General features: G+C 45.3%; 1 protein-coding gene across 2 annotated transcripts; it reads left to right on the forward strand.

Annotated features, from left to right (window-relative positions):
* Positions 1-1,692: 1,692 nt before the first annotated feature.
* ZKSCAN1 (zinc finger with KRAB and SCAN domains 1) lies at positions 1,693-27,917 on the forward strand. Of its 2 annotated transcripts, XM_009242588.3 has the most exons (6): positions 1,693-1,857; positions 9,733-10,246; positions 10,468-10,621; positions 16,130-16,221; positions 16,518-16,644; positions 19,576-27,917. In XM_009242588.3, exons 2-6 carry the CDS (start codon positions 9,821-9,823, stop codon positions 20,466-20,468), a joined length of 1,692 nt encoding a protein of 563 aa, XP_009240863.3. In that variant the 5' UTR covers positions 1,693-1,857; positions 9,733-9,820; the 3' UTR covers positions 20,469-27,917.
* Positions 27,918-27,986: the final 69 nt, after the last annotated feature.

Genomic DNA, 27,986 nt, shown 5'->3' on the forward strand with positions numbered 1-27,986 from the left:
TCTGTCCCCAGGCTGGAGAGCAGTGGCGCGATCTCGGCTCGCTGCAACCTCCGCCTCTGGAGTTCAAGCGATTCTCCTGCCTCAGCCTCCCAAGTAGCTGGGACTATAGGCATGTGCCACCACGCCCAGCTAATTTTTGTATTTTTAGTAGAGACGGGGTTTCACCATATTGGCCAGGATGATCTCAATCTCTTGACTTCATGATCCACCCACCTTGGCCTCCCAAACTGCTGGGATTACAGGCATGAGCCACCGCGCCCGGCCCTTTTTTTCTTTTTTGAGATGGGATCTTGCTCTGTGGCCCAGACAGGTGCAATGGCGCAATCATAGCTCAGTGCAGCTTCAACCTCCTGGGCTCAATCCATCCTACCTCAGCCTCCCAAGCAGCTGGGACCACTGGCACACACCACCATGCACCCAGCTAATTTTAGTATTTTTTGTAGAGACAGGGTCTCATTACGTTGCTTAGGCTGGTCTCCAACTCTTGGGCTCAAGAATCCTCCCGTCCCAGCCTCCCGAAGTGCTAAGATTACAGGCTTGAGTCATCGTGTCTGTCCCTGTCATTGCTTTTTAGTTTTCAAACATTTTTTAAAAAGTAAATCTGGCCGGGCGTGGTGGCTCACGCCTGTAATTCCAGCACTTTGGGAGGCTGAGGTAGGTGGATCACAAGGTCAGTAGATCGAGACCATCCTGGCCAATATGGTGAAACCCTGTTCTCTACCAAAAATACAAAAATTAACCAGGCATGGTGGTGTGCGCCTGTAGTCCCAGGTACTCAGGAGGCTAAGGCAGGAGAATCGCTTGAACCTGGGAGGTGGAGGTTGCAATGAGCCAAGATGGTGCCACTGCACTGCAGCCTGAGTGACAGAGACTCCATCTAAGAAAAAAAAGTAAATCTCTCCAAGCAGTAAGAGTCATGCAACCAAGCTACTGAGTTCAGTATCTCCCATGAACTTGTCTCGGAACATAGTGGAAAGTCACAACCATTAAAGTCTGTAGTCCCCCCCCCCATCCTTGCACAAGGTGGCCCCCTCTTATGCGTGCCTTACCCTGCAAGGCAAAGATGAAGGCTGTAACTGTGGTAGGTTGTGAAAGCACTTTGAAGGTAAAAGTGTCTGTTGTTACTCTGAAAACTCCTTTTAAACGGCTATAATAGCATATGCCACATGAGCAAAGCACAGAACCTTCTAACTATGCTTGCTTGTGGAAAGACATCCCTTGTCCACAGGCCAAGTATTTGAAAATACCACTCCATATAGCTCCAGGGCCCTGAGAGAAGCTACCGTGGCAGCTTTGGGAAACCAGCCACCCTTGGCTTCACTTTGATCTTCCTCTGTCTACATCCTTGTTTCAGTTCCTTTGCCACAGACATACAATTACCAAGTACTATTATTGCTTGATAATAACTATAATTACTACAAGGACTGCCTGAGATGAAAAAGATAGGTGAAATCGAACTTTCACATGGACTGGTGTCTGAGCTGGAGAGTCTGAGTTTGAGTAGGGGAAAGCCTGAAACCCCCCACCACCCGCTCCCGTTAGTCCCCACATTAACTAGGGGCGAACAAGGACCGGATCCTCCAAGCTGGAGGCTTGAAAACTCAAGGGCAGGCGCCTGGTCCAGCGATTCGGAAACCGAGATGCAAAGTCCTCCCGCGCTCCTAGAGAGGACCCGGAAGCGCGGCGCGGTCCCGGAAGACGAGGTGCTGACACTCTTCCGGCCTTTGTGACTCATTGTGTCTGTGTCGAGGCGTCGGGAGGGCCTAAGTCCGTGTGCGGTGCCCTTCGGCCGGCCTGAGCCCCAGAGTCAGCTCCCCTTTCTCGCCCAGCGCCCCCAGGCCGCTCCCGGGGCTCACGGTGAGACTTGGGGCCGGCCTCTGGGGTGGGAGGGCGGGGCCGCAAGGGTGTGTGCGCGAGGGTGGGCTCCGCAGCTGCGGCCCTGGGACCCCCTCCAGGCGGCCCCGGTGTTGTGCGAAGAGAGTCCGTGCCCCTTCCTCCTGGCCGGCCGGGCCGTAGGAAGCGTGGTTGTCCCTGGGAGACGTCCCCGTCCCACCCCCAGGACCGGGTGGGGAGGGGGCGAGAGTTTCAGTGGCCGAGGGTGCCCGGAGACCCGGGGAGAAGCCGTCTGCGGGCCCCTCTCCCGCAGTGTCGTCATCGCCCTTTGACGTTTCTGCAAACGGGGTCGCGAGCGAAGCGACCCCAGTCTTGATTTTTCTGCTCTCCCTTAGTCGCCATTTGCTTTGATTCCGGTGAGGTGTCTTTTTTCCCCCCTGCGTCCTTCGGGACCTCGAGGTGAAATGAGCGGAAGGATGAGAGATGGACACATTTTGAGGTGCCGCATACGTTTCCAGACCTGCCTTTCCTCCCACCCTCATCACTGAGCGGTGATTAAAGAGTATTTGAAGCCGAGTCATAGTGGGTAAATAAGTGATTGGGATCTAGTAGAGAGTATATACACCCCACTCTTTCAGCTTGATGGAATGCTTTGAAGGCTTTGGAAAAGAGCTGTCCGGGACGTTAGGTGGCTTTTTCAATTCTGGATAGTTGTTCTGTTTGAGATGGAGTGGGGTGAGAAGTGAAGGGAATTTGTGAAAATTGCACTGTGTCACTAGGAGACTGATTAGCTGAGTGACCTTGGATAAGACGAGACACTCACCAAGTCTTAATTTCGTCATCAATAAAACTAACTGGATTTTCTCAAAAGGCCCTTCCGACTTCGAAATGATTTGGTCAGTGTAATTGAAAAATTAAGTACAGTTTAGCTTGACACTCCTCCATCCCTCCCCGCCCTTTCCTGCAGTGCCCCCGGTACACAATAAGATACTTTCATTATAGAGAGTGGCTGTTCCATGGCCTGGGACCAAAGAAAGCATTTATTGTACGGGCCAGTGCTAGGCGGATTGGAGGCGGTCAATAAATACTTGTTGAATTGAATTGTGGAGAATTCATTGTAACCACATCAACAAAGCACTGTTAGTATATATGCTGAAGAAATGTGGAGAAATCGCTGTATTACATAGGAAACCATGGTGATTTGCCCCAGAATGTGTATCCAGGTTTGTATCTTCTCTGAATTAACATACAAGATTCTTGTTTATTATTTCAGGCAGTTTTCACCACTCTTAAAATACAAACAAGGAAGCTAGCTACTTAGTCTTTTGCTCATTCTCGATTTAAAAGCATTTAAAATACAGATGAATAGCATGTTAAATCTAACATTTTCATTCTGTGGGAGTATCAATATTCTTTGAATAGCTAGCTGTCTTTTAAGGTAGCTTTTTCATATTAAAACATTTGATAGCTCTTTAAAAAAATGAGTGTAAAGGGCAAAGGGCAATTTATTAATTTTTTTTTTTTTGAGACAGAGTCTTGCTCTGTCGCCCAGGCTGGAGTGCAGTGGTGTGATCTCGGCTCACTGCAACCTCTGCCTCCCGAGTTCAAGCGATCCTCCTGCCTCAGCCTCCCGAATAGCTGGGACTACAGGCATGTGCTCCAAGGCCTGGCTGATTTTTGTATTTTAAGTAGAGACAGAGTTTCGCCGTGTTGGCCAGGCTGGTCTTGAACGCCTGATCTCAGGCAATCCGCCGACCTCAGCCTCCCAAAGTGCTGGGATTATGGGCGTGAGCCACCCTGTGCCCAGCCTTTATTTACATTTTCAAGACTATGCCCTGGAAAAATACTGGGCTGTTTGGAAAACAGTCTTTGAGCTTGTAACTTAAAGCCCTTGTTTAAGAAAATCATTTCTGTTTATCTTAGGTGAGGACTGAGGTATCCTTAGCTGCTGGAGGTAATTTTATTTAAAGTGGATGGTATGTCAGTATGTTTTTCAGCCCATATTCACCCAGAGGTAGTTTCCTACTATCTGGAACCCCCACCGTACCCCCATTTGACTGATAAGGATACAAAATGCCAGAGAAGTTAAAATACCCCACTCAGGGATGTGCCACTTATTTGTAGGAGATTAGAATTCAGTTATTGACGCCTGTGCAGCTTTCACTATTACAGGAGTTGTCCCATTGCTTAATCTTTTAAGCAGGCTGAAAATTGGAATGTACAGTTACATCTTTTAAGCTTATTGAAAAAAAGTAAGACATTTCTGTAGTGCCTACTAAATGCCAGGCACTATTTTAAGTGCTTTATATCTACTACCTCATTTAATCCTCACAGCAACTCTATGGGGCAAATGCTCATTTTTCTTCCCATTATGCAGATGAGGAAACTGACGCATAGAGAGGTTAACGTGTTGACTTGCCTAAGGTCATCAACTAGTAAGGGGTGGAGCAGCTTTAATGCTAACCTGAAACTCATCCAACTAGTCCATGGAACAAATTTGTGGGCAACATTGAATGTAGAATGATCGGGCTTTTAAAAAATAGTAACATTGTCAATTCAGTCAAGTGTATTTTTGAAACTGAGGCTTGCAAGAAATCATGCTAAGTGATATAAGAAGTACAAAGAGGCCTGCTCTTAATAATCTAGTTGAGGAAGAAGGCAAGAAAAATTACAGAGAAAGAAACGTCACGAGAAATTTTTTTTTTTTTTTTTTTTTGAGACGGAGTCTGGCTCCATCACCCAGGCTGAAGTGCAGTGGCACAATCTCGGCTCACTGCAACCTCCGCCTCCCGGGTTCAAGCCATTCTCCTGCCTCAGCCTCCCAAGTAGGTGGGGCTACAGATGCCCGCCACCACGCGCGGCTAATTTTTTATATTTTTAGTAGAGACAGGGTTTCACCTTGTTAGCCAGGATGGTCTCGATCTCCTCACCTCATGATCCACCCACGTCAGCCTCCCTAAGTGCTAAGATTACAGGCGTGAGCCACTGTGCCTGGCACATCATGATAAATTACCTAGCAAATGTTTGGTGAAGAGTATTAGGGCCTTTAGAGACAGAAGAGAAGAGTGTGTGCTCAGATCATCTGGCAAACTTAAAATAAAACCCAGCCTTTCCACTGCTGTGAGGGTCTTCCCTGGACCCCAGAGTAGGAGCAGAGAGATACTGAAGGTGGGGAGGATTATCTGTCCCAGTTGTGGGCAGAGGGAATGTGCCCATGTCCATGTCTATTTCCCCCTGGACTCATTTCCTCCTTAGAGTCGCATCTTCCCACTGACCCAAGAAGTGTTCTGCTCAACAGCTGAGGCAGGATAAAACTTTCACAAAAGTAGGGATTTCTGGTGGCTGGGCTCGCTATCACACTAGTTCTGCTCAGTTACCATGTTTGAAGATCCCACCTGGTTATGTTGTAGACAGCCCCCACTTGAATCTTCTGCTGTGTCTCCTCCCTTTTCCAGGAAGGGCTTCAGTCACATAGTGACCCTCCAGTAAAAACTGGGTGGTAGATAAGTTCCTGAGTGATTTTTTTTCTCCTTCGAGAAGGAGTCTCACTCTGTCACCCAGGCTGGAGTGCAGTGGCGCGATCTCGGCTCACTGCAACCTCCACCTCCCAGGTTCAAGCGATTCTCCTGCCTCAACCTCCCGAGTAGCTGAGATTACAGGCATGTGCCATACATCCAGCTAATTTTTGTATTTTTAGTAGAAACGGGGTTTTGCCATGTTGGCCAAGCTGGTCTCGAGCTCCTGAGCTCAGGTGATCGACCCTCCTCGGCATCCCAAAGTGCTGGGATTACAGGCGTGAGCCACCGCGCCCGGCCCAGCCAATTGATTCTTCATTGTCACCTTCATAGGCCTTCATATTAGGATCTGTATACCGCACATTAGGTACAAGATAAATTTTGTATAATGGTTACAAGAGTTAACATTGGGGAGTCACTTTTATTTCAAATTCTCCCTCTACCATACACTTGCTGTGTGACCTTGAGTAAGTTATTTAATAGCAGTATACCTCAGTTCTTCTTTTTTTTTTTTTTTTTTTTTTTTTTTTTTGAGATGGAGTCTTGCTCTGTTGCCCAGGCTGGAGTGCAGTGGTGCGATCTCGGCTCACTGCAGCCTCTGCCTCCCAGGTTCAAGCGACTCTCCTTCCTCAGCCTCCCGAGTAGCTGGGACTACAGGCATGCACCACCACACCTGGCTAATTTTTGTATTTTTAGTAGAGATGGGGTTTCGCCATGTTATCCAGGCTGGTCTCGAACTCCTGACCTCAGGTTATCTACCTGCCTTGGCCTCACAAAGTGGTGGGATGACAGGCGTGAGCCGCTGCGCTCAGCCTCTCAGTTCTTTATATAGTGAGATGATAAGTGTAGCTACCTGCTAAGATTATGTGGTCAAGTGAAAATGCTTAAATACCCAGTACCTAGAAAGCACTCAGTAAACATTGGCTCTTACTGTTATACTTATGAGAGGGTTCTTGAACAGCGATGAGAGGCAAGTGGCGTTTTAGCTAGCTTTAAAGGATAAGTAGGATTTGAAAAGGCAGAGAGGACCACGAGGGGAAGTCCCAGGTGTGGAGCGTGATGCGAGGAAAGGATGGCAGTCAAAATACAAGGCATATATAGGAAATACTGGTGAGAGTGCTTTTGTTGCATAGGGAAGGTTTATGGGGGATTGATGGGAAAAGCAGCTTGAGGGGAAATTGGGACCAGGCTCTGGAAAGTATTGACTGCAAGGCTGTAGAGTTTTAGAAAGAATAATCAGAAAGGTGGATTGTGGGAGAGAAGGGAGAAAATGAAGGCAGGGAACCAAAGAAAGGAAGCTGGACTTCATGGAACTAGATAAAAAAAATAAGTATGACCTGTAATCCCAGCACTTTGGGAGGCCGAGGCAGGTGGATCACTTGAGGCCGGGAATTTGAGACCAGCCTGGCCAACATGACAAAACCCTGTGTCTACTAAAAATACAAAAATTAGCCAGGCATGGTGGTTCGTGCCTGTAATCCCAGCTACTCGGGAGGCGGAGGCAGGAGAATCACTTGAACCCAAGAGGCGGATGTTGCAGTGAGCTGAGATCATGCCATTGCACTCCAGCCTGGGCGATAGAGCAAGACTCCGTTTCAAAAAAAAAAAAAAGATAATTTTTATGCTGTTATACGTACACAATCCTTTTTTCACCAAAATTAAGAATATGTTTAGTGAGAGCCATAAAACTAAAAATGCTTTTGCTAGTTTAAAACTCTTGGTTTAACTCATCATGATAAAGCAGTTGAATGGTCTGTTTCTAAAACTTCAATCTGATGCTTAGTTTTGATGGCTGTAGAGGTGAAAAGGATAAATTCAGAAAGATTTGTAGCTTCAGATGGAAGAATCACAGTGTCAGTTCTGCTTAGTAACTTGTGATTGATCCAACCCATCAACCATGCTAAATTTTTGTTGTTGAAATGCAGAGTATATTCTTACAAACTAATCAGGCGGTGGCATTTTATATTTTTAACAAATAGGCTTAAGACCCACCTGAAATTCTTCATTTGAAAGATTTTTAAACAGGTTAGAAAATATTTCCAAGTTTCTTTTGTTTTTTTGTTTTTTTTTCCGAGATGGAGTCTCACTTTGTTACCCAGGCTGAAGTGCAATGGCATGATCTCAGCTCACTGCAACCTCAGCCTCTCAAATAGCTGGGATTACAGGCACCTGCCACCATGCCCAGCTAATTTTTTGTATTTTTAGTAGAGACGGGGTTTCACGATGATGACCAGACTGGTCTTGAACTCCTGACTGCAGGTGGCCCCTGCCCCCTGCCTCAGCCTCCCAAGGTGCTGGTATTACAGGCATGAGCTGCCTCACCCAGCCCCAAGTTTCTAAAATGTGATCCTAGATGGGTTTTTCCTGGATACTTGACATCATTTTTGGCAGTTAAATTACATAACAATGGAACCATTTCATACAGCTGTTCTTGTAATTGCTCTTTCTTCACACTTTTTTTAAAGAAGCTACTTGCTCATTGATGACTTTTTCTTTGATTTAGATTGACATTGGTTTTTACCTCCTAATGTGGCTAAAACCTTGCTCTAGATAGAAGCTTCATCTGTGCCATTTTCTTCTTGTTCACGTCTGTTTATATTATTATATTATTAGTGTGTCCTGTAATTGCGGTTTCTCTACAAGAATCTTTTTTTTTTTTTTCCTTTTCTTAATAGGGCCTTGCTCTGTCACCCAGGCTGGAATGCAGTGGCATGATCGTAGCTGACTGCAGCCTCAAACTTCTGGTTTCATGCAATCCTCCCACCTTAGCCTCCTGAGTATCTGTGACTGCAGACACAGTGCCCATGCCCAGTTAATTTTTTTCTTTTTCATAGAGACAAGGTCTTGCTATGTTGCCCAGGCTGGTCTCAAACTCCTGGCCTCAAGCATCCTCCTGCCTCATCCTCCCAAAGGGCTGGAATTATAGGCACGAGCCACCACATCTGGCCACAAGAATCTTTAAAGCTGCTTGTCTCTTTTATGAGAGTAAGATTAGTTAAAGCCGGATTTGTTTTTTCTTTTTTCTTTTTTTGAGACAGAGTCTCGCTCTGTGGCCAGGATGGAGTGCAGTGGCGCCATCTCGGCTCACTGCAGCCTCCGCCTCCTGGGTTCAAGTGGTTCTCCTTCCTCAGCCTCCCGAGTAGCTGGGACTACAGGCACCCGCCACCACGCCCAGCTAATTTTTATATTTTTAGTAGAGACAGGTTTCACCATGTTGACCAGGATGGTCTCGATCTCCTGACCTCGTGATCCGCCCGCCTTGGCCTCCCAAAGTTCTGGGATTACAGGCATGAGCCACCGTGCCCAGCCAAAGCTAGATTTAGATATCCATTATTTCACATAACTGGTCTCAGATAAACCGGGCTGCATCACAATGTCTAAAATGAACAACACCTGTAACAGGTCAGCACAGATTAAGTAAGAGTATTAGTGTCCATTTGTATGTTAAATATGGCTTAATTTCTCTCTCTTTTAAGATACATTCTGATTATTTTCTTTCTGTATCCTTTGCAGATCATCTTGTACTTTGGAAACCACAATTTAGACTGCCCAAGGCACTCATAAAAATAGCAAAAGTAGCTGGGTGGTACAAAAGTAGGTCCCAGGGCTTCAAATTTGGTTGAATATTGACTCCAGTAGGCAGCCACCTACTACTGAGCAAACCTAACCCTCAGTTATGTCGTTTGTAAAACGGCCCTTAACAGTTTGGCCGACCTGCTAGGGCTGTTGTAGGGACAAAAGAAGATGGTGCATGTACTGCTTTAAGCCTGGCACCTGGCACTCTGCTAACATTCAGCTCTCTGGGCTGGGCACTGTCAATGCTCCGTTTCATAACCTGCTGTCCACCTGCAGGTAAATCACTCTGACTCCAAGCAAACACCCTGAGGGTGGAGTCGGCCTGTTTGAGGTTTCTGTTTGCAAATCTTGATATATGAAGTGACAGTGGAGACTGTACAGTTTTTTCCTCTATTTTTCAGGATTTTTTCTTTTTTTGACGGAGTTTAACTTCTTGTCTCCCAGGCAGGAAGTGCATGGCGTAATCTCGGCTCACTACAACCTCCACCTCCTGGGTTCAAGCTATTCTCCTGCCTCAGCTTTCCGAGTAGCTGGGATTACAGGCGCCCGCCACCATGCCCTGCTAATTTTTGTATTTTTAGTAGAGACGGGGTTTCACCATGTTGGCCAGGCTGGTCTCGAACTCCTGACGTCAGGCGATCCGCCTGCCTTGGCCTCCCAAAGTGCAGGGATTACAGGCGTGAGCCACCGCCCCCGGCCTCAGGAGCGTTCTGATAGTGCCTCGATGTGCTGCCTCCTATAAAGTGTTAGCAGCACAGATCACTTTTTGTAAAGGTACATACTAATGACTTTTTTTTTTATACTTCAGGAATAGTACAGAAACACATCATAAAACCTCCCAGGACATAAAGGTGAGCACACACCCTGTTTGGATCAAGTCAGTTCCTGGAGCCTGAATGATGACTGCTGAATCACGGGAAGCCACGGGTCTGTCCCCGCAGGCTGCACCGGAGAAGGATGGTATCGTAATAGTGAAGGTGGAAGAGGAAGATGAGGAAGACCATATGTGGGGGCAGGATTCCAGCCTACAGGACACGCCTCCTCCAGACCCAGAGATATTCCGCCAACGCTTCAGGCGCTTCTGTTACCAGAACACTTTTGGGCCCCGAGAGGCTCTCAGTCGGCTGAAGGAACTTTGTCATCAGTGGCTGCGGCCAGAAATAAACACGAAGGAGCAGATCCTGGAGCTGCTGGTGCTAGAGCAGTTTCTTTCCATCCTGCCCAAGGAGCTCCAGGTCTGGCTGCAGGAATACCGCCCCGATAGTGGAGAGGAGGCCGTGACCCTTCTAGAAGACTTGGAGCTTGATTTATCAGGACAACAGGTAAAAAGAGGTGAAACCTATTATGTGTGAGCAGAGCACAGACGTTGAAACTGGATCCAGGAGAAGTATTGGCAGTCTTCAGGTCATTAGGTGGTTACTCTGTCTTAAAAATGTTCTGGCTTTCTCCCTGCATCCACTGGCATACTCATGGTCTGTTTTTAAATATTTTAATTCCCATTTACAAAGTGATTTACCCACAAGCCCAACCTGTCTGTCTTCAGGTCCCAGGTCAAGTTCATGGACCTGAGATGCTCGCAAGGGGGATGGTGCCTCTGGATCCAGTTCAGGAGTCCTCGAGCTTTGACCTTCATCACGAGGCCACCCAGTCCCACTTCAAACATTCATCTCGGAAACCCCGCCTCTTACAGTCACGAGGTAAGAAGCAAGGTTTCATTTAGGGGAAGGGAAATGATTCAGGACGAGAATCTTTGTGCTGCTGAGTACCTGTGATGAAGAAGCATGTTAGGCCTGGGCAACATAGCAAGACCCCATCTCTACAAAAAATAGAAAAATTAGACAGGTATGGTGGCGCACACCTGTGATTCCAGCTACTCAGGAGGCTGAGGTGGGAGGATTGCTTGAGCCCAGGAGGTTGAGGCTGCAGTGAGCTGTAATCATGCCACTACTCCAACCTGGGCAACAGAGCAAGGACCCTGTCTCAAAAGCTACTTACAGAAAAGAATTAGGCTGGGCACGGTAGCTCACACCTGTAATCCCAGCACTTTGGGAGGCTGAGGCGGGCAGATCACTTGAGGTCAGGAGTTTGAGACCAGCCTGGCCAACATAGTGAAACCCTGTCTCTACTAAAAATATGAAAATTAGCCAGGCATGGTGGCACATGCCTGTAATCCCAGCTACTCGGGAGGCTGAGGCAGGAGAATCACTTGAACCCAGGAGGTGGAGGTTGCAGTGAGCCAAGATCGTACCACTGCGCTCTAGCCTGGGTGACAGAGCGAGACTCTGTCTTTAAAAAAAAAAAAAAGAATTAATTAAAAATTTTAAAAAAAAATGAAAGAAAGCTGCATGCTTGTTTTTTGTTTTTAGTTATTCTACACTGTTGTCATTATTACCAAATATTGGGGAAAATACAACTTACAGACCAATCTCAGGAGTTAAATGTTACTACGAAGGCAAATGAACTATCCATAATGAACCTGGTAGGCATTATTTATTGAATTATCAGCATTCCAGATGTCCAGCACATTTTTAATAGGAAAGTATTGGGAACAGATGTCATCATTTTCAACCTAGGTTTTAAAACAGTTTAGTATGTCATAAATTACCTTCAAAAGGATCATAAATCTTTTTTAAAGATCCATTTTATTTAAAATATATAAAAATAATCACTGCACTCCAGCCTGGGTGACAGAGTGAGATTCTGTTTAAAAAAAAAAAAAAACTATAGCATCAGTCTTTTCTAGGTTATTTTCAGAAATTTCAAACAATGGGAAAAGAATGGAAGAACTTTTGAGGGGAGTTGAGGAACACGAAAAAAGATCAGTTCACAGTCATATAAATAAAAAGTCATGTTACTTGTTTTTTCTCTTTTGACGGAAATATGTAATATCTTTATCCAGTTTTAAAATCAAAGTATGTGCATAGAATGTAAAGACAAGGAATGCTAAAAGTACATTTATCACTTAATGGCAGGGATGTGTTATGGTAAGTGCAATGTTAAGTGATTTTGTTGTGCGAACATCATAAAGTATATTTATACAAACCTAGATGGTCTAGCCTTCTGCACACCTACACTACAAAGCTGTACAGTATGTTACTGTACTAAACACTGTAAGGAATTGTAACGCAGTGGTATTTGTGTATCTAAACATCGAAAAAGTAAAAACAGTATAAAAGATTTTTAGTGAAGGCACGGTGGCTCACACCTGTAATCCCAGCACTTTGGGAGGCCAAGGTGGGTGGATCACTTGAGGTTAGGAGTTTGTGACCAGCCTGGCCAACATGTTAAAACCCGGTCTCTACTGAAAATACAAAAATTGGCTGAGCGCAGTGGCTAACATCTATAATCCCAGCACTTTAGGAGGCCAAGGCAGGCAGATCACCTGAGGTCGGGAGTTCGAGACCAGCCTGACCAAAACGGAGAAACCCCGTCTTTACTAAAAATACAAAATTAGCCAGGCCTGGTGGCGGGTGCCTATAATCTCAGCTACTCAGGAGGCTGAGGCAGGAGAATAGCTTGAACTCAGGCAGCAGAGGTTGCGGTGAGCCGAAATTGCACCATCGTCACACCATCGCGCTCCAGCCTGAGCAACAAGAGTGAAACTCGTCTCAAAAAAAAAAAAAAAAAAGTACCCCTGTATGGAACACTTAACCACCATGACTGGAGCTTGCAGGACCGGAAGTTGCTCTGGATGAGTCAGTGAGTGAGTAGTGAGTGAATGTGAAAGCCTGGGACACTACTCTACCGTAGACTCTAGAAACACTGTACACTTAGGCTACACTAAATTTATCTTTAAAATTTTTGTTTCTTCAATAATAAATCGACCAGGCATGGTGGCTCATGGCTTAATCCCAGCACTTTGGGAGGCCAAGGTGGGCGGATCACTTGAGGCCAGGAGTCTCAGACTGGTCTGGCCAACGTAGTGAAACACCATCACTACAAAATACAAAAAATTAGCCAGGCGTGGTGGTACATGCCTGTAATTCCAGTTACTCAGGAGGCCGAGGCACAAGAATCGCTTGAACCTGTAGGCAGAGGTTGCAGTGAGCCGAGATTGCACCACTTGACTCCAGCCTGGGTGACAGAGTAAGACTCTGTCTCAGAAAAAAATAAATAAATAAATAAATAATAAATTAGCTTACTGTAACTTTTTTACTTTATGAACTTTTTTATTTTTTTTAACTTTTTGACTGTTGTAATAACACATAACTCAAAACACAAACATGTTGACAGCTGTACAAAAACATTTTTTAATCCCCCTATTCTATAAAGGTTTTTCTAGTTAAAAAAAATTTTATTTTATACTTTTTAAGCTTTTTTGTTAAAAATTCATACACATTCCAACCTGGGCAACAGAGCAAAACTCCATCTCAAAAAAGAAAAGAAAGGCTGGGCACAGTGGCCCACGCCTCTAATCCCGGCACTTGGGGAGGCGAAGGTGGGCGAATCGCTTGAGGTCAGGAGTTCAAGACCAGCCTGGCCAACATGGCGAAACTCCGTCTCTACTAAAAATACAAAAATTAGCTGGTTGTGGTGGTGTACACCTGTAATCACAGCAACTCAGGAGGCTGAGGCACAAGAACACTTGAACCCGGGAGGCAGAGGTTGCAGCGAGCCAAGATGGCTCCACTGCCCTCCAGCCTGGGCAACAGAGCAAGACTCGTCTCAAAAAAAAAAAAAAAAGAATTGATCGAGGCACATTCCTTAACCAGTGTGTTTATTGGTGATGACGTTTAAGGAATATTAGACCATGGAGCTTAAGGATGCATCCTGTCTTCCATGCATCCTGGAGGACAGCCAGCAGGTACGTGCTAGAGAAAGCTGCGTAAACTGGTGCACCGTGGCCAGGCACGGTGGCTCACGCCTGTAATCCCAGCACTTTGGGAAGGCGAGGCAGGAGGATCACGAGGTCAGGAGATTGAGACCATCCTGGCTAACGGTGAAACCCCGTCTCTCCTAAAAATACAAAAAATTAGCCGGGCATGGTGGCGGGCGCCTGTAGTCCCAGCTGCTCGGGAGGCTGAGGCAGGAGAATGGCGTGAACCCGGGAGGCAGAGCTTGCAGTGAGCCAAGATTGCACCACTGCACTCCGGCCTGGGCGACAGAGCGAGACCCTATCTGAAAAAAAAAAAAAAAAAAAAACAACTGGTGTACCACTGTTGATGTTCTTGTAAGGTTTCTCCACACTCTACAAGCAGAAGTCACAGGGGGCAACCTTAGGAAATTGGAGAGGATATTCATGGTCTTAAGCACTAGATTATAGAGTTTAGGTTGCCAGAGTAACAGTTTCAAAGATCCTGGCACACACAGTTGCTCTTTAGTAAATAGTTCTTAAATAAATTGAGACATGTACATTTATTCTCAATTTCCTCTGTCTTATTTGTTTTCCAGAGTGTTTCCTTACTCTCAGAAGTTTAAAAAATTAAGTACTTGGGGCTGGGCGCAGTGACTCACGCCTGTAATCCCAGCACTTTGGGAGGCTGAGGTGGGCAGATCATAAGGTCAAGAGATCGAGACCATCCTGGCCAACATGGTGAAACCCCGTCTCTACTAAAAATACAAAAATTAGCTGAGCGTGGTGGCAGGTGCCTGTAATCCCAGCTATTTGGGAGGCTGAGTCAGGAGAATCACTTAAACCCAGGAGGCAGAGGTTGCAGTGAGCCGAGATCGCACCACTGCACACCAGCCTGGGTGATACAGCGAGACTCCATCTCCAAAAAAAAAAAAAAAGTACTTGGGTGCAGTGGCTCACACCTGTAATCCCAGCATTTGGGGAGGCCAAGGTGAGAGGATCACTTGAGCCCGGGAGGTCAAGGCTGCAGTGGGACATGTTTGAGCACTGCATTCCAACCTGGGTGACAGAGAGTCTATCTTATTGTTGTATAAAAGTTTGAAATAGGTACGAGGTTTGGTCATTCAGTTTCAAATTCATTTCTCAAATATCCTTATATCTCACTAACATCATCTGTCTACCAGTAACATTTCCAAATCTAATAGTACTTGGCAAGAGGTGGGGAGGGGGTTAAATTGCACGATTTAAAATTTTCCTAATTGTTATGCATCACAGTTATTGTGATCATGTGATAATGTTATGCATGTCTTTTATTATGTGTCAGCCCCAACTTTTGTCTCAACATTTGAACCATGCATACATCTTATCAAAAAAAAAAAAATAGTATTTATTGTGGCCAAGTGAGAGAGAAAAGTAGAGGGACAAAAAGTGGCAAAAACTTAGCCAGAGGTGGCCTGACGCAGTGGCTAACACTTGTAATCCCAGAACTTTGGGAGGCCGAGGCGGCCAGATCACCTGAGATCAGGAGTTCGAGACCAGCCTGACCAACATGGAGAAACCCCGCCTCTACTAAAAATACAAAATTAGCTGGGCGTGGTGGCGCATACCTGTAATCCCAGCTACTCTGGAGGCTGAGGCAGGAGAATCACTTGAACCCGGGAACCGAAAGTTGCGATGAGCCAAGATCGCACCATTGCACTCCAGGCTGGGCAACGAGCAAAACTGTCTCAAAAAAAAAAAAAAAAAAACTTACCCAGAGCTAAGGAGACCTCCTTACTTCCCTGCCTTTCTGGATATTGCTACTAAAGTGTTTTTTTGTTTTTCTGGATTTCATTGAGACGGGGTCTCACTCTGTCATCCAGGCTGGAGTGCGTGATCATAGCTCACTGCAGCCTCGACCCCTTGAGCTCAAGCGATCCTCCCGCCTCACCTGCTACTAAAGATTTTAAAGCTGTGTTGTGTTTTCCACAAGTGTAAGCATAAATGGGATTCTCATATCCTGGTATTGTTCCTTGGACTGGAGGAAATTAGGAGCCAGACTTGAGCTGTGGGCTGAAGGTACCTACTTTTATAGCTGAGAATAGGAACCTGGGTTCCCATCCTGGCTCTGCCACTGGGAATGTGACATTAGGGAAGTCATTTGCAGTCTCAGGGACTCAAGTTTCCCCTTCTTTAAAATAAAAGGGTTGGACCAGGTGATTAGGACCCTTTTTATGACTCCTGCTCAAGAGTAGAGGTCTTGGGAAAACTGAGGCCCTGTGTTCTCTTGTTTGTGTTGTCTGGAATTCTCTATTTGGAACCTAAACACTGAACAGTGAACATGCTGGTGCAGGAAGGAACGTGCCCCAAGCCCTTCTTTGAGCAAGGCTCAGAGCAGAGCTGATTTACTCACAGCCCCTTTCTCCTCCCCCAGCTCTTCCTGCTGCCCACATTCCTGCACCCCCTCATGAGGGTAGTCCCAGAGACCAGGCGATGGCATCTGCACTATTCACAGCGGATTCCCAGGTGAGCTGTGGCCCCTCTGCTCTCCTGAGTCCCCAGCATCTGCCTCTGTTCCTGAGCTCTCTTCATTATCTCCACAGGCCACTCTGGATGCCACTACTCTCAAAGAAACCCCAACCCTGTCCCCTCCTTTTAGCATTTTTCTACCATGAACTCCCCTCCACCCCCAGGTTCTGGCCACCCTTTTCTTCCCAGCATCCTGTAGCTTTGCAGCCACCTCTGTTGCTGACTCCAGGTTTGAGCAATGGAATTGTCCCTGAGTTTGGGGGGAAATGACTCTTTGTCTCATGTTATTTTAGGCAATGGTGAAGATCGAGGACATGGCTGTGTCCCTCATTCTGGAGGAATGGGGATGTCAGAATCTGGCTCGGAGGAATCTCAGTAGGGACAACAAGCAGGAGAATTATGGGAGCGCATTTCCCCAGGGTAAGACGGATGCAGGCTTCCTGTCTGATAAGATGGTTTTGTCTCTCTGTGTGTTAGCTGTGGGATCTCTGATGTGTTCAGTTGAGTGTTGATGAGGAGTTAGAGACTACCTATCCCCTTTTTTAGACCAGATGGAGAGTGAGAATGTTTGTGTTCATTTAACTCCAAAAGCATGGTACTGTGACCCTGATTCCAGATGGGTTTTTTATTACTAAGTAGTTTTTGCTCTTTAAAATCAGAAATAATTGAGTTCCAAGTCCTCACCTCTTCAGCCACTCAGTTGCCTGGGAGGCAGTTCTGCTCCGTTCCCATGGATTACAATTTAGGTGCCTCTGTCGGGGGAATATCTCTTTCCTAGCAGAGATGACCAGGCGAACTGATCATCCGTCTAATGCCAACCCATTGTCCCGGTACCACATTCCCGAAACTACCAAGCATCCTTCTGTTGGCTCTCTGTCTTCTTCCATCGTGTATGATTAGTGTGATTCCAATACACTGCTTTGTGTAATTCCACGAACTTGCACCTGGACTGTCCTTGTGATGAGGATTCCCAGCTTCCAAACTTAATGGTGATTTTCTGTGAAGAGCTCTGGGTCCTGGATGTATAGTAAGAACGAGGAAGTTCAAGAGGCATCAGCCAGATAAGACAAGGTGACACTGTTGGCAGACATTTCCATTTGTCTCTGCTGGATCTTAACCCCTCAGGACAGTGCTGCAAAGAAGCCCTCACGTGAGTACAGTAACAGGGAGGTCCGCAGCAAGCTTCTACCTGGAGAGGGCAAAGGGAGTGTGAATAAAGCGTGAACGTGAAGGATGTTACTAATGAAACATCAAGTTCTGGTTTTGATCGGGCATAAATGGGGCTTATAATTTCTCTTGGTACTTGCTCTTTGTACTAGATGATTTTTTTTTTTTTTTGAGACAGGGTCTTGCTGTTTCCCAGGCTGGCATGCAGTGCTGCGATCACAGCTCACTGCAGCCTCGACCTCTCAAGCTCAAGCAATCCTCCCACCTCAGCCTCCCAAGTAGCTGGGACTACAGGCATGCATCACCATGCCCAGCTAATTTTTGCATGTCTTGTAGAGAAGAGGTTTCGCCATGTTGCCTAGGCTGGTCTCAAACCCTTGGGCTAAAGCGATCCACCTGTCTCCACTTCCTGGAGTTCTGGGATTTAACAGGAGTGAGCCACTGCACCTGGTCTCCAGCATTGTTTTCTGTTTCTTTTTTGTTCTGAGTTACTCTGTGTCAGTCAGTGAAGGGTTTAATTATTTTTACTAATGTCGTAACCACTTTTTTCCACCTACTCCTCTGTTACTTGAGCACTGTCAGCTCTGTGCTCCTCTCCTTGGTGGAGAGAAACTATTTCCTGTGTCTGAAGATTCCTGTAGCCTGCCAGGTTCAAAACAAGTTCCTTGACCAGGCACAATGGCTCACACCTGTAATCCCAACACTCGAGGAGGCTGTGGCAGGAGGATCGCTTGAAGCCAGGAGTTCAGGACCAGCATGGGCAATATAGCAAGACCACTGTCTCTACAAAAATTTTTAAAAATTAGCCAGGTGGGGTGGTGCAGACCTGTAGTCCCAGCTACTTGGGAGGCTGAGGCAGGAGGATCACTTGAGCCCAGGAGATCGAGGCTGCAGTGAACTGTGCTCATGCCACTGTACTCCAGCCTGGGTGACAGAACAAGACCCTGTCTCAAAAACAAAAACAAAACAAAACAAAGTTTCTTGTTTGCCTATTAATCATCAGCTTGTTGATAGAAAACTCACAGAATTGGAGAAATATTTACTATTCCTTTCTTTCTGCTAATACCACTAATCATTTTCTATGAAAGACCTGTTCTTTTTTTGAACTTATGAATACTTGTTAGAAATGGAACGTGATGTTTTAAATGTATATATAAACCTTCCAATTAATTATCAGGTGATCCAGTAGTAGACCTGTGACCTCTGAAGGCTCCTGCTTCTCATCCCTTCCCTTCTGCTGTGATTTGTTCTCTTCCCTCTGCTCATTCCCCTTGTGTCTGTTTCTTCCCGTCCTCTCCCCATGCTCCCTCTGTTGTCATTTCCCCTTACTCCACTCTTTGCCTGCGTTCTCATTTTCCAAATTTTTGTTGTTCCAAAACTAGGACAACAGATCTTCCTGTTGTCCCAGTTTTTCCCCTTGTTTTTCTCCTATTTTATCTCCAATTAATATTGTGAAGTCGGGCCAGGTGCAGTGGCTCACGCCTGTAATCCCATCACTTTGGGAGGCCAGGATGGGTGGATCACCTGAGGTCAGGAGTTTGAGAGCAGCCTGGCCAACATGGTGAAACCCCGTGTCTACTAAAAAAATACAAAAGTTACCCGGGCGTAGGCCGGGCGTGGTGGCTCACGCCTGTAATCCCAGCACTTTGGGAGGCCGAGGCAGGCGGATCACGAGGTCAGGAGATCGAGACCATCCTGGCTAACACAGTGCAACCCCATCTCTACTAAAAATACAAAAAATTAGCCGGACGTGGTGGCGGGCGCCTGTAGTCCCAGCTACTCAGGAGGCTGAGGCAGGAGAATGGCGTCGACCTGGGAGGCGGAGCTTGCAGTGAGCCAAGATCGCGCCACTGCAGTCCAGCCTGAGTGACAGAGCAAGACTCCGTCTCAAAAAAAAAAAAGTTACCCGGGCGTGGTAGCATGCACCTGTAGTCCCAGCCACTTGGGAGGCTGAGGCAGGAGAATCACTTGAACCTGGGAGGCAGAGGTTGCAGTGAACTGAGATCATGTCACTGCACTCCAGCCTGGGCGACAGAGCAAGACTCTGTCTCAAAGGAAATAAAAATAAAAATATTGCAAAGTCATTTTGCAGCCGTGTAGAAGCTTCCCGGGAAACTGTCGCTTGATCCACCTGTATATTCAAAAGAAAAAGGTGCGATTTGAAATTTCTATTTATTGTGTCAGGTGGTGAAAACAGGAATGAGAACGAGGAGTCAACCTCAAAGGCTGAAACTGCGGAAGATTCGGCATCACACGGGGAGACAGCAGGAAGATTCCAGAAAGAGTTCGGAGAGAAACGTGACCAGGAGGGCAAAACAGGAGAAAGACAGCAGAAAAACCCTGAGGAGAAAACCGGGAAAGAGAAGAGAGATTCAGGGCCAGCTACAGGAAAGGACAAAAAAACCATCACAGGAGAGAGAGGTCCAAGGGAGAAGGGGAAAGGATTGGGAAGAAGCTTCAGTCTGAGCTCCAACTTCACCACCCCTGAAGAAGTGCCCACGGGAACAAAGTCTCACAGATGTGATGAATGTGGTAAATGCTTCACGAGAAGTTCAAGCCTTATCCGCCATAAAATAATCCACACTGGAGAAAAGCCCTATGAATGTAGTGAGTGTGGGAAAGCCTTCAGTCTTAACTCCAACCTTGTCCTGCATCAGAGGATCCACACAGGAGAGAAACCTCATGAATGTAACGAGTGTGGCAAGGCCTTCAGCCACAGTTCCAATCTCATCCTCCATCAGCGCATCCACTCTGGAGAGAAACCTTATGAATGTAATGAGTGCGGGAAGGCCTTCAGCCAGAGTTCAGACCTCACCAAGCATCAGAGAATTCACACGGGGGAGAAACCCTATGAATGTAGTGAATGTGGAAAAGCTTTCAACCGAAACTCATACCTGATTTTGCATCGGAGAATTCACACTCGAGAAAAGCCCTACAAGTGCACTAAGTGTGGCAAGGCCTTCACCCGCAGCTCCACCCTCACTCTGCATCACAGAATCCATGCCAGAGAGAGAGCCTCTGAGTACAGCCCAGCCTCCCTTGATGCATTTGGCGCGTTCCTGAAAAGTTGTGTGTAAAGGAAGAATTTGCCATCAAGCCATTTCCCCCTTTTGTTTCTAAAATTATTTCAGAGATGTGTGCCCCTGGAGGGAAAAAGAAATACAGCCTCAACGGATTAAAAAACAAAAATCACACTTAAGGATCCTTCTAGTCACATCAGCAGTGTTCTGCCTTTATGTAGTAGTTGGGCATATAATCCTTCCACATAGCCCCTGCAGGGAAAAGCTTATCTTATGGATAATCCACGTGAGATTTCCACACAAGATAAAAGCACACGCATACTGAAATGTCAAGCTTTTCAGTAATGAGGATACCTTTAAGGCACTCTTGGACTCTCGGCAACCACAGCATAATAGTTGAAAGATCAAGATTGGCTCCACGAACGTGATACGGAGGTTAGGATGCTACTTGCTGCAAACAAGCCCTACTTTGGCCAACATCCTGCTTATTTCTCAAAAAGGGACAGTGAAAACAAAAACGACATTGGGACATGCTGCTCAAGGTAGTTATATATACGATAAGTTATATATATGATCACTGGTAGCCTACCAAAGCTGTAGAAATCTAGGACTGTGCTAATCAGTATCAAACCAAAGATTTCTATCTCTTCCCGAAAGAGAGGGTATGTGCACCAGTCTACAGTTCCAAAGGACTGCAACAAATGTAGATGGTTCTATCCTCATCCCTGAGATCAGTTCTACTGAAATGGCAACAACAACTCCAAATACATCTCTCCCTTCTTGAAATCCCTAAAGCACTATCGCACTCCTAAATGCATTTCTCCACAAGTTAGCACTTGATTGTATACTGTCTTTTAATCCTTCATTGTTTCATGTATGAAGTTTTTAATCACCCCCCCAACCCCCAAAAAAGATTCGGTTGTCAAGGGATATATTTCTATCCCTGCCAGCACAGTGCTGGACATAGTGAGTACTGAACACCTAAGAGGCACTCATTCAGACTGACTTCTACGGGACTTCTACGTGTGTGATAAAGGCCTGTGAATCATGAGTCCCTGAAATATGGTAGCCTGGCCCAGCTTCTAAAGAGGACCCTTCATAGCCACAAGGCATGCTAAACCTCTAGGGTCTGATGCTATTTTTGTTCGAAATATAAACAAAAGGCACTAGTCAGCCGCCTGCATAGACTTTCTAAACAGTGAGTAAATACCATGGAATGTCAGAAATGACTTTTATCATCGTCATCTTGAAGAAATATATGAACACTGATGAAGGCCTTTTTTTTTTGACATCTTTCTGTGGCAAAGCTCTTAGAATTCTTTTCAGTTAGCTGCTGAACAGTATGATGATTTGGGGATTTTCTGAATCATTTGTAACTTAGATACTGGAGTTCAGAAGATGTGATTTTTGTTGCTTTTCAGAAAAAGGAATGTGGTAGGGAGTGTTTTTTCCCACGCTTTTCCAGTAACTGCAGAAGCATTAGTTGTTCACTGGCAATTACTAAATGTATTTTGTTGCTCTGAGAAACTCAGCAGTGTACTGAGATGTGGCTGGCTGTGCCATTGTCACAGTGCGCGGTGACTTTTCTGTTTCTTATCACTAAAGACTGAGGTGAGGTTATGAAACTTTCACTGGTCCCATCGTCTGTGCGCGGGGTGCAACTGGCTACCTAGAAGCTGATGGCAGGAGACTGTTTCACACACAGGAGATTGTGAGCTGTGTAAGTAGTCATCGCCACTCAAGTAGGACAAGGGTCCTACCCAAGGCTAGGACAGCCCTGCGGAAACAGAAACATAGACTGAGAACAAACCTCAAGACTATCAGTGTGACCTCCCCATAACAAGAGAACCCCATATATAGTTTGAGACTTTCCCTTGAGAAACTTACACTAAAACTATTACTCATCAATCATTCACTGATCAGCAGCTAAAGTCCATGAGACCAAATGGTTTTATGTGGAACCAACAAAGTGGGAGCTAAACCTCTGCACAGTGGTCATTCTTTGGCCTCTCCTTGGCTTTACGACTTAAACCAACCGCAACTTCCCTATAGCTTCTAAGCAGTTTCATCAGCATTACTTGGGAAAACGTGTTGCAAGTCAACCAGTCACTAGGATATTTCTACCCATGCAACGGAAGAAGAACCCGTTACTCCAGAAGAGTATATATAAGTAACTAAAGTGGAGGCAGAAAATGTTTTAAGGATTTTCTTCAAAGAATAAGCCACAGCAGTGGTTTTGTAGAAAACTCCTGTGCTTTTGAGCAAGGACTTTTGCCCTCTAGAAAGCAACTGAGGCTAGGTGCGGTGGCTCACGCCTGTAATCCCAGCACTTTGGGAGGCCGAGGTGAACGGATCACCTGAGGTCAGGAGTTTTGAGACCAGCCTGGCCAACGTGGTAAAATCCCGTCTCTACTAAAAATATAAAAATTAGCCGGGCATGATGGTGGGCACCTGTAATCCCAGCTACTTGGGAGGCTGAGGCAGGAGAATCACTTGAACCCAGGAGGCAGAGGTTGCAGTGAGCCAAGATTGCGCCACTGCACTCCAGCCTGGGTGACTAGCAAAACTCCATCTAAAAAAAAAAGAAAAAAAAAAAGAAACTGAAAAGTGAGGTGTGGAACTCCAGGCAATGACCCAAGCACTTATTTTTTAAGAGGGGAAGGACTTTGGTCATGTTTACATTGGCCTTTGTTTTTTTTTTTTCTTTCAGCCACAACTACATGCTGATATAATTCAGCCATCACTTTTGAGTTTTGTTTTTAAATGAAGGTTAAATGTGACCTGTGCCCTCACATTTAATTCTGTTCCATGGGGACATCTTCCTGACTTGGTTGGAAAGTTGCCACTAGGGTTGCTTCGGATCTTCAGCCACATGCTCTCCTTGAAGCAGCTATTTGAAGATGTGTTTTCTGAGGAAAACAGGCTACAACTGTTTATTAAAACCACTAGCAGTGCATTCGTTTATCAGATGCTCAGTGCAAAGTGTAATTGGGTCATGGTCAAAAACGCTTGCAACATCTAATTGGCATTCAAGATAGTCATTCAAAAGTTCTTGGCCCGCTGAAGTCTGTTAACAGTTGAAACATTCTACAGTTAACCATTAGCATGCTAGTTGTCCTAATGGAAATTTTTGAAGAGTTTTTCAATATATACCCTCCCCTCGCCAGGAAGAGAAGTAAAATCCTCAGGTTGTGGGGTATTTGTTTCTACTCCAGCCTGGCAGGCAAGGCTAAAACCTGAGATTATCAATCTATGAGACATCTTGATATGTAAAGCACTTAATATTAAAGGCATAAAAGTGAAACTGCTAAATATGTGTGGAGAGATTGACGTGTGATATGTGGGACAGTTCACATAGACATCAGAGAATTTATTCCAGAAAGGAGCCTCCTGAATGTGATGAATATGGCAAAGCCTTTAATCACATCTCAGCCCTTAGCATCAGAAAGCTTATACTGTAAATAAACTTGATGAATATTATATGTGAGGAAAACTTTCATGTATAGCACTCATTGCTTCAGACAGAATGAATTCCTTCGGTATGTTCCAATCGTGATGAATTTGAGAAACATTGCAAGAGGGAGCTCAATCTTGGCTGGGCGCGGTGGCTCACGCCTGTAATCCCAGCACTTTGGGAGGCTGAGGCGGGTGGATCACAAGGTCAGTAGTTTGAGACCAGCCTGGCCAACACGGTGAAACCCTGTCTCTACTAAAAATACAAAAAAAAATTAGCTGGGCGCAGTGGCGCGTGCCTGTAGTCCCAGCTACTTGGGAGGCTGAGGCAGGAGAATCGCTTGAACCCGGGAGGCAGAGGTTGCAGTGAGCCAAGATCATGCCACTGCGCTCCAGCCTGGGTGATAGAGCGAGACTCCGTATCAAAAAAAAAAAGGAGGGGGGAGCTCAATCTTAACTGCAGATGATCTACAGATGAAAAAAAAACTGGGGAAATGCTTTAAAAAATAGCAAAATGTGCAACTTCTTACAAAAATTGTTAATGTTAGGTACTTCTATATATTTTATATGACCATAATGTCCGTGTGTGTTTTGTACCTTCAGTCCCTTGTTATTGTTCCGTGTGTTACCTGTAAGCAGATTCTGTATTTTATTTTAGCCTATTTGACAGAACACATCACTCAAAGTGAAGTTTCGGAGCAAACTGAAGAAAATCAGTGTGGTTGTAGACAAAAAGTCGGTTCACAGAACGGAGCAGCGGGGAGAAGAAGGGAAAAGCTTCATAGTTTGGTGCTTATCACATCAAGAGATTGGTAAATTTCTGAGGAAAGACAGGCTAATGGGGCACTGAAATGGAACAACTTTAAACATGTGCAGCCTTTTGAATTTTTCCTCAAAACCAAGAAGTTGACCTCTGAGCTGTCAGGTGACCACTGTGTGCAAAGGGGATGGATTCTCTTGTCAGTAGAGGGTCTTCTCCACGAAGCGAGAGTAGGAAGTGTACTGGAATGGCCAAGTGGGACTGCTTCAGCTGACCAGGTTCTCTTAAACTGTAGTCATGCTTTCCCACTAACTCTTAAATCCTTATGCTTAGAAAATTGGGGATAAGGCCAGGCACGGTGGCTCAGGCCTGTAATCCCAGCACTTTGGGAGACCGAGGCGGGTGGATCACAAGGTCAGGAGATCGAGACCATCCTGGCTAACATGGCGAAACCCCATCTCTACTAAAAATACAAAAAAATTAGCTGGGCGTGGTAGCAGGCGCCTGTAGTCCCAGCTACTCAGGAGGCTGAGGCAGGAGAATCACTTGAACATGGGAGGCGGAGGTTGCAGTGAGCCAAGATGGCGCCACTGCACTCCAGCCTGGGCGACAGAGCGAGACTCCATGTCAAAAAAAAAAAAAGTTGGGGATAGGACTGGCCAGGCACGGTGGCTCACTCCTGTAATCTCAGCACTTTGGGAGGCAGAGGCAGGCGGATCACTTGAGGTCGGGGAGTTTGAGACCAGCCTGGCCAACGTGGTGAAAGCCTGTCTCTACTAAGAATACAAAAATTAGCCGAGCGTGGTGGTGGGTGCCTGTAGTCCCAGCTACTCGGGAGGCTGAGGCAGGAGAATCACCTGAATCTGGGAGGCAGAGGTTGCAGTGAGCCGAGATTGCACCACTGCACTCCAGCCTGGGTGACAGAGTGAGACTCTGTCTCAAAAAAAAAAAAAAAGAAAGAAAGAAAATTGGGGATAGGAGAACAGCAAGGTGGGCATTTCCCGGAATTGTGTGCAGATGCATTCAGTCGTGGCATTGCAGGAAGTCTGATGAAGCTTGGGAAGCATTTTGCAATATTCCCTTTGGCTATGTTCCTGTGTTCCCTGCTTCCACTTTTCTTCCCCTGGTTTGTGATTATTAGGAGAGAGGTTTTGCGAAGACTCGTTGCTGTGAAAGAATCTTTTTTTAATTTTTATCCTAGAGTCAGTCACTTTTATTCCAGGTAGTCATGCTGATCTACTTATCCAAAGCCAGCTAACCAGGTTCATCCTACCATCCTCATGGAAGACTGTGTGTATGAATTGGAGTAACAGTACTGAAATACACTCAAACAGTGACAGCAATACTTCCCGGGGTGGGGGCCGTATTTCTCTGTGTCCTACTCTGAGCAACTTCTCAGAGATACGAGGGGGCTAGGGTTTTCCTATCTGGGAAATGGGGTGAAAGTCTGCAGATTGTTAAATGAAATATAGAATCAGAGAAAAAGAAAAGTCAGTGATAGAAATAGATTATTTCTTAGAAATTAGGGTAGATTTTTATTTCAACTACTACTGGAGAATTTAATAAAAGGCATTATTTGAAAAGTTTTTCTAACAGATTTAGGTTGTTTTTTTTTTAGAATGGACACTACTGTACATTTAAAAGCAATTATTTTGCTATTCAGATTTTTTATTATCTGAAAATGAAATTATCTGTTTTACTTTTCAAAGCTTTGTGAAACGAAGTTATAGGGAGGTAAGCCATCTCCAACTCTGCAGGTCAAACAAAAGTTTGGGAAATACTTTTGACATCCCACAATACAGAATGTCTTAACATGATAATTGAATTTCATGATGTGTGGTTCCATTTAATAATGGACACCACCCCAATCTCATATTTTCCTGTTACCCTAAAACAGTGGAAGGAAACTGGGTGTTTGGTAGACTTCTAAATCATGGTCTCCGACGATTTGAATCTGAGATTCTCACCTCCATTTACTAAAGAATCATGACTTAATTCAAATTGCACAGTAATCAGTGAAGTGAATACGTTTTTAAAATGGAATTTTCTCCCTTCAGCAAGCACTCATTAAGGAGTGAGGCTGAGTATTTTAAGATAGAGTGAGATCTGTGAGTGATTGAAAGGTGATATTTAAAAACTTGGATTTCATTCCAGTGTCAGGTTTGGGTTTTAAGTTCCTTTGGTCTGGGGAAGGGTCCAAGCAGCCACAGTTGCCCTAAATCTCCATCATTAAGTCTCCCAGCAAGGTTAAGTGCGGTATGGAAGGAGAAGGGGGAAGAGGACGGTAACGGCCCCGCACTCCAGGCTGAGAAAGAGGAATTAGGAGGCCTGAGGAGGGGCCGAGGAAAGGCTGTTGGGGTGTGCTGGGGTTGGTACCCGAGCGCCTTCCCCTCACCTCAACCAGAGAAGAGCATCCAGTTGCTTTTTAAAGCTTTTAGCCTGCCCTAGCAAGGACAAAGCATGGTAGATTAAAGATGCTTCTGCTGATCGCAGGGGTTCTTATTTGAAAACATCTATGTTGGGGGTGGGGTGGGAGGAGACAGGTTGTGGTTATGCAGGAAAATCTTGTCCTAAAAATATATGAGTTTGGGGGTAAGGGGTGGGATAGCCAAGCAAAATCAGTAATTATTTTAAAATGAACATACGTATTTTTATTAACTTTTAGTTAAATACAGATTTTACAACGAGGTCAGCATAAGCCTAAATCTATATAGAGAGCTAACTCAGGCATTGTCTTGTTTATTTGTAGACTGGATTAAAAACAACCTGTCCTGTTTTGTCAGTTCCCAGCTTCTTCGTTTAGAATAAATTAGACCAAAAGAAGAAACGTGCTTGTCTCTGTATACCCACAGAATGAAGTTACTATTGTTAAAACTGGATTTTTTCATTTTACTAGGTTCCGAAGAGTCCAGGTGCTTGGTAGATGTTCAATACGTGATTTTTTTTTTAATTGAATGTGTTCATTTAAAATCCTCCTTAACATTTCTAGAAAGACTTCTTTCAATAAATAATGGAATCTTAGAGGAAAAGTGGTTTTTTAAAAGCTGGGGAACTCCACTAAAAGTAACCATTGGAAACCTCGAATGAGGGCTAAAGTTCTAATCATAAGAGAAAAGGCAGCATAATGTGTACACATACATAGTCAGTGGTCCATTTTAGGAAGCCAGTGGCGTCTGATAAATGTTAAGAGTAGTGAGGTTGGGGAAGGAAATTGTGGGGATTTGTAATATTCTCTTTATGTTGTTTCTCTTCTGAGTCATGGTAAAACAATAAATTATCATCTCTAGGTGGCAGTGCTTGTGCTGGTTTGTTTTTTGTTCTTTGTTTTTGTCATTCTTGGTTGCATAAATACACATTGGGGG

This window comes from Pongo abelii, chromosome 6 (assembly GCF_028885655.2).
Source record: "Pongo abelii isolate AG06213 chromosome 6, NHGRI_mPonAbe1-v2.0_pri, whole genome shotgun sequence".
Classification (NCBI taxonomy): domain Eukaryota; kingdom Metazoa; phylum Chordata; class Mammalia; order Primates; family Hominidae; genus Pongo; species Pongo abelii.